The 6,955-nt window shown below is 42.6% G+C and overlaps 1 protein-coding gene across 1 annotated transcript in view; it reads right to left on the bottom strand.

Moving 5' to 3' along the window:
• Positions 1-10: 10 nt before the first annotated feature.
• Positions 11-6,955, bottom strand: part of WDR76 (WD repeat domain 76) — an 18,682-nt gene continuing 11,737 nt past the window's right edge. The window contains exons 9-13 of the mRNA XM_006030807.3: positions 6,588-6,740; positions 4,969-5,186; positions 4,391-4,543; positions 2,599-2,652; positions 11-1,182 (exon numbers count right to left, since the gene is read on the bottom strand). Coding sequence (XP_006030869.2) covers positions 927-1,182; positions 2,599-2,652; positions 4,391-4,543; positions 4,969-5,186; positions 6,588-6,740 — 834 coding nt within the window. The 3' untranslated portion in view covers positions 11-926. The remainder of the gene's footprint in view (positions 1,183-2,598; positions 2,653-4,390; positions 4,544-4,968; positions 5,187-6,587; positions 6,741-6,955) is intronic.

Raw genomic sequence — 6,955 nt, 5'->3', positions numbered from 1 at the left:
GAAAAAGCAGCACCTCCATGCTGAAAGCACTGGAAGCCGAGTTAGGAAAGGGAACGGCTGGCTGCAACTTCTCTTCTGCCAAACCCCATTTGTTTCAGTGTTACCCCAACCTCCCACCACACTACCTCTCCCTGGGTTTAGCTCCTGGCTGCATCCGTTGCTCTCCGGGACAGGAAGCATCTAGGTTTCATGTCCGTGGTGCTTGCAGGTGTTGCTGTACTAATCGTGCACCTGAAACGGGCTGGCAGGCTCACAGTCTACAGATGATCACCAGCTTTTTACCCACCATTTTAGGCCTATCTTCGAATGCCATTGCAGCACTGCTCGTTAAGGATTTGGAAGTGGGAATGAAGATGTCTATTTCTGCAGTATCCCAAGACGACCGCCTGACTCAATATGCAGCATTTCACTTCTTTGCCCAATTCTCAATGCACCTGACAGCATCCATCTTCCCATACCAATGTGAATCAATTCTGAGAGCAAGATTTTATGAGACAATGTCAGACATTTTACTAAAATGGCATGTTTTATTGATAAACAGCACAATCAAGGTCTGGGTTCAGACACATTTTGAAAAAGCCACAATCTGACCATACCATATGTGAAAACCACCTGAGGCCCACGCCTGGGGTTTCTATACTGGGGCAGTCAGCACAATAAAGTGTCTAACAGTCAAGCTATTGTTGATGACTATCCAGTAAAAATCATGACATATGTACATATATATGCAGCTTTTTTCCAGTATTTTGTTGTTAGGAAGGAGCTGCTACAGATTTAATGAAAATATTGAATGCTTCCAACTACATACACTTTATTTTTAGAATTTTTAAATGCACTTTTTGCCCAGAGCAAAGACAATTAGCTTAAGAATAGTTTCATACTTACTGAACCTGCAACACATTTAAAAAAAAAGTCAGCAACATTTTTCAATCCTTGAAAGCATGGAGACGGCCACTGGAGTTACCGCCCACTAAAATATTCTGAGTGGGGTGCAGGACATTGATGGAGCATACAGAACCCAGGTAATCTATATTATAGAAAGAGTGCAATAATTTCCCAGTGGCCTGGTAGACTTCTATTTGTCTTGGGCGTGCCAGGCTGCCAACCACAAAGCAGTCCTCCTGCTTAGGGTCCCAGATTGCTCTGAACCTAGTTAGCCAGCGTCCTGTGTTATTGTTATGTCTATTCAGAAAAATAAGAAGGGAGATAAAATGTGAAAATTAAACACTACATTCAGAAAGATACACATTCAATACAGCCAATCCTAATACTTGCTTAAACCTAGATTATCCATTTCCACACGCTTATATATCCTTGCTTCAAACAGCATCGCCTTCAGGCTTTGTTAGATGGGATATTCAACACTCAACAGCTGGATGTGAAGGGACAGAAGGGAGGACTAGGAGGTAAGGAAAGTATAGCAAACAATACTTCAATGTCAGCAACCACTTAAAAAATACTGAAGCTTCTGATTGTGTGTTCTGGTGAAAATACAAGGAAAATACTTAAAACCATTAAAAAAGTATAAATTTTCCAAGCCACTCAGAATCATAGAGAAGTAAGGCAGGAAAGGACTCCAGAGCTGACCTAATCCACCACCCTGCTCCAGGTAGGATCACCCCTATCCAAATGACCCCAGACTTGTCCTGGTGTAGCATACTCCTAAAACTAGTCGACCCTGTCACGCAACTACGAAGGCTTTCTGCCTTGAGATGCCAAAAGTCCCCTAAACTGGAACGAGGGCTGTCTGTGTCCGGCCGCTGCAATGGTGGTTAAAGATCCAAGAGAGAAAGCCAGGCTCCCTGCTACAAGGCAAACCCCCTACATCCGGCACCAATCTGCCTATGGAGTCAAATTCCTTCCTGATTCCAAAATGTGGCAACTGGTCTGACTCTGGGCAGAAAGGCAAGACCCTCAAACCAGTTTTAGTCCCCACAGGAGCACTAGCACACCCCAGTCCTTTAGTGACCCTACATTAGCTATGCCCAGTATGAGGGAAAGGACCCAGCCCTTCTTGATTAAGCGCCTGGTTTGTAAGCCTTTGGACCCGAGAGGCAGGAGTGAAGGGAAGGAAATACGGAAAATAAATATTCCTGCGTCTAAAAACAGAGCTCTTCATGATCAAAAGCTGCGACTTTGAGGTGTTTCAAAATATGGTTTTTTCTGGTGTTTTAATTTTATGTTTTATAAAACACAAAAACACACAAAACTGGCTCCATGCCTTGGTTTAAAAAAAAAAATATTAAAAACTCCTCCCACAAACTTTGTGGCCTCAGCTTTGGGTTGTGTGCAGGCTGCGCCCCGTGCAGGATAGGTGGGCAAGTAAAGGCAGCTTTACATGACCCCAATGCTCAGTTCAGTGGCCAATTGAGACCACTCCTCCATGCAATCAAGAGTACCATCAGGGCAGCTCTAACTGCAGCGGTGGTCTGGGACACCGAGTGTTGTTCCAGCTGTTGTGTGTCACCCGGGAGCAAAGCAGCCTTTACCCCACGGAAGGGACTGTGCAATCTGGGATCTGCCAGCACAAGACGGTGCTGGTGTTACAGTAGAGACCAGGCACAGGACCTACATCTTCAGCCCTGGTGTGTTGCTTACCTAACAGTTGCGACAGGCAGCACTGTAGATGATAAACAGCTGGTATCATAGACCCTGCAAAACAAAACAGGGTGAAAATGATGTTAAAATGTATTTAACTAAAACCAGGACTTTTACCTTTAAAAGGTTTATGAATACTCTATCACGAGAAGAAACCAAACAACAACTGCGCACCAGAACAAACGCACACCGAAAATCTATCGAAGACAAAAATACCCAACTACCTGTGGGGGCACACATCTCCCAGGCCTAATCCTCAAAGGGCACTTACAACACACCTTTCGTAGACGAGCCTACAAGCTCCACTTCATAAATCTACTGCACACAAAAAATCGTGGGCTCAGTACAGACATTGGATGTACGACACACTACAACCTGCCAGACCCGGCCTCTTACACTTCCCCCCCCCCCACCCCCCAACTCTTCTCCCCTTCCCTACTTTTCTGCCCTTTGTCTTCCTAATTTCCAGCTATTTCACTGAGAGCCTCTTTTTTACCTTGTATTATTACCAATGCAGTGTTTCCCTTTGGCCTTTTTTCCCCACTGCTTTCTTCCCCCTCCTTTATCTTTTGTCTTTCTAATCTCTGCCTATTTCCATTCTCACTGACATCCTGCCACACTTTTAGCTTCTCTCATTCCTTGGAGTCTCAGAACAGCAGACTTCCTATGCCTGAAGAAGGGTGACTCTTGCAAAGAACTTTATTCCAACTGCTCAGTTGATCTAATAAAAGATATCACATTGACTCAAAGGATCTTGCCTGCCTATCACAAGATAAATACAAATGTGGAACACAGTAAAAGGTATAGTATTTATCAATTCTGGTTTGGGTCCAGGTCTATAAGGTCCAATTGTCATTAATACATATGCTCCAAATTTTTCATTTGGAACAGAATTACTTTGTGTTCGTGCCCCTGTAGGGCTTGAGTTGAAGGTCACCCACTTTGAAAGCTAATCCACACCTCAGCACTCATGTGATTTAACTCTTACTCAGTTTGAACTTTTAGGTTGGGGCTATTCTGACAGCAATAGTCTTCCTTCCAAGGTTTATTCCACAATACAACCGTAAGATCTGGCATACATAAACTGCACGTCCTCCTGGCTAGACTGAGCTGGAATTAAATACACACAGGAAGTGACACATATTCTTTTCTTAAGGGGAAACAGAGAGAACACGTCTAATTTTTGTGTCCTTAAAAACAATAACAACAAACAAATGCTTTATATAAGGTCCAATTTGTAGCCAAGCCTTACCCAGGTCTCCAAGTTTTACCTACTATTTGTTTGTGCCATTTAGGTCTTTTAAGCCACCCAATTTGTGGATGCAATCGAGTGTTTAGATGGCAAGATCACATGCGTTATGATCAAACTGACAGCAGGGAAAGGGAGGCCAGCTTTTTAAACTACAGCCTGCAGTGTAAATTTGGTTCTTATTATGCCGTGTGCTTGATCAAGCTACAGGCAGTTAAATAAAAGCACCCGATTGCCCGTAAAAGCGTTAGTAGAATCATGTCAAAAAGAAATCTGGGTTCTAGGGATTTTCAGGTGCGATACTGAGCTTCATTACTCAGATTTTGAAGATACATCTATGTAAGTTCATATTTGCTGTTGTTGAACCCAAAGAGAAAAGAGAATTAAAGTGCAAAGAATGAGAAAATCATTTTTGTTACAATTTCTTGAATAGTTAGTTTTCATTAAAAACGTTAAGCAAAGAAAGTTATCAAAGACAATAAATTCCATTTACATCCAAACTGTTTTCGCCATGTAAAAAACTTCCTTCCAACATCCTCTTACCTCAACTTATCATCAGCACATGTCGTCACCACTCTGTTCCCAGTAACAGGAGAAAAATACGCAGAAGCAACACTCTTTGTGTGCCCATTGAGAAGGCATATAGGTTTGTTTCCGGCATGCTTCAGGTATCGTATGTCATAAATGCAAACGTTCCTGCAACATCCACACAAAATGATGTTTATAATGTCTGTCACAGGACAACCTTAAAGGCCTTATTTTCTCATAATGTGTTAAAAATCCCTACAGGGCTACTCAGGATTCCTGCAGGACACCTGGAGGGTCTGTCATACCCTTTTCCTCAAAAATGGAGCAGTCACGTAAGTCCTTTCCCAACACCAAAGTATTAGAAAAGCCAAATTATTTCCAGTTTTGAGATTTTTTTTAAGAATAGGTTTCTGCAGAATCAGAAAGCCCTTCAATATAAATTAAGGTTCAATTCATTTCCCCATCGTAAGTATTATTGGATGGCGCCTCTACCTACACAGATGCCATTGATAGCCAATTCCCAGTGCTCTAGCATGAAACCACAACACAGAACACACAGCGTAGGAATCACAATAATATGTGGAATTGCATACGTGGAGCCAGCAGCAACAAAATACTGTTTGTTCACTGGATGAACGTGAACTGTCCTCGTGGCCTTGGAATTCAGGCTTGCAGAAAGCTCGGCAGAGGTTCCCGGTGTTCGTCTGTCCACAACAGCCACATCACCATCCCAGCGCCCTACCACTAAGGTGGAGACACTATCTGGCAAGAAGTCGAAGGAGGACATCTGGGCATCTTCGCTTCTGTACACCTAAGCACATAACAGTGGTTTAAGTCAGTCAGCGTACACTTATTTCAAAATACAGTCCAACTAATCAGTGCAATCCCTGGCAACCTTTCACAATAACTGCAGTGCAGGATCCAATGCAGACTGCTTTAATTGCTGCTGAGAACTTTTACATTGTTGTTCTACAAGTAATATTGGTGCAGACTGAATATCTGACAGTCTTACCCCTGAACAGCGAGGCATTTAGACAGTTCTTTCATGAGACCAATGAAAATGAACTGTATAAGGACACTAAACGGAGAGCTTACAGTCTAAAACATAGAAAAACACAAGCGTGGCCATGCACTCCTGTGGCAGAACTGCCCCGTATGATCCTCTCACTGTTGTACCCTTTTTGGGAACAAAACTCATAGCATCACCTGTCTCCTTCCCAAACATGACAGCGCTACTGGGCCCTACCTATGGTTTCCCAAGCAGCTGTCTCAGGAAAAGGGCCCAATCCTGGCATGTTCTCTGGCCTACCAAATTGCCCATTGTAGCTCCTTCCTTACCAAGAGTCCTTGTTCCCAGCTAATCTAGTGCTAAAAAGGCTTAAAAAACACTTACTTAGATTCCTAGAGTCGGAAGGGACCTCAGTGCGCCATCTAGTCCAACCCCCTGCTCCTGGCAGGCAAGAAGAGTCACCAACTCTGGGGTCACATGATCCCAGCCAGGTGCCTATCCAGTCTCTTCTTGAAGTCCCCAATTAACTTATGTTAATTGATTATACTTTGAAGCATGGAAGGTTTAACCAAAGATGGGGGATAGAGGGGAAAAGAGAGCAAGCGCTCAGCGAAAACAGCTGCCCCACAATGGAGACCATCATGGAATAATAGCCATTATCTTCACCTGAAGGATGAACAAACCAGAGCTAAGAGGAGTTTTGCATTGCACTGTGATTTAAGATTCCAGAGTCCCTCTAAATACAATGTGCGTTTGTTTGCTGCCTTTAAGACATACACTTTAAAGAAGCAAAGTGTTCAAATAAGCAAGAGTTATGCAGAGTAAAAATGAGTTAGCTGCCAGACTATTTTAACCTTTTCAGTAAGGCAAGTGTCCACGATCTCTTAAGACAACTTCCCTTGGGGGTTGGACTAGATGTGAGCTCCTGAGGTCCCTTCCAACCCTCATTTTCTATGGCTCTATGAAACACTGCAGCTGAATAAAAAACAATGCAGATTTTCCAGGTAGGTTATCGACTAGGACATTTCTCACTGGTTTTTTAGTATATAAAAGGTTTCTTTACACATCCTTATGCAAGAACTTCCTAGCAACTAGAGCAGCTGACAAATCATTGTTGGTATAATGGGACTGAACACACATCATAGCCACCCAGACAGAGAGACCAATGAGACTGGAGCATAACGGGACGGTGAGTATGCTCACCTCGTCAAAGACAGCGTTGGTGACATCCCCACAGCGTAACGTTTCATAGCTCAGGGACAGCAGATGAGCAGGATTAAATGGAGAAAAATACATGCAGCTTACTGGGTAACTATGTGGTATGAAGACATATACTCCATCCTCAGGTTTATAGCTCTGAAAAAAATAAAAAATAAAAAATCAAGAAATTGGATGAACATAACAGATTAACCAGTACATTTATTTCTACCTTTAAATTTTAAAAGAGCAATAAGCATTTAAATTACAATAATGCATCACAATAGATGCTGACTTGCATTTCCAAAAGCTGCATTAAAAAAAACAAAACAAAAAAACAAAACAAAAAACTCCAGCAAGCTGAAATAATAGCA

Source organism: Alligator sinensis, unplaced genomic scaffold (genome assembly GCF_000455745.1).
Source record: "Alligator sinensis unplaced genomic scaffold, ASM45574v1 scaffold407_1, whole genome shotgun sequence".
In the NCBI taxonomy this organism is placed as follows: domain Eukaryota; kingdom Metazoa; phylum Chordata; order Crocodylia; family Alligatoridae; genus Alligator; species Alligator sinensis.
Note: the sequence above shows the minus strand (reverse complement) of the source record. Positions and strands in the feature narration are given on the sequence as shown.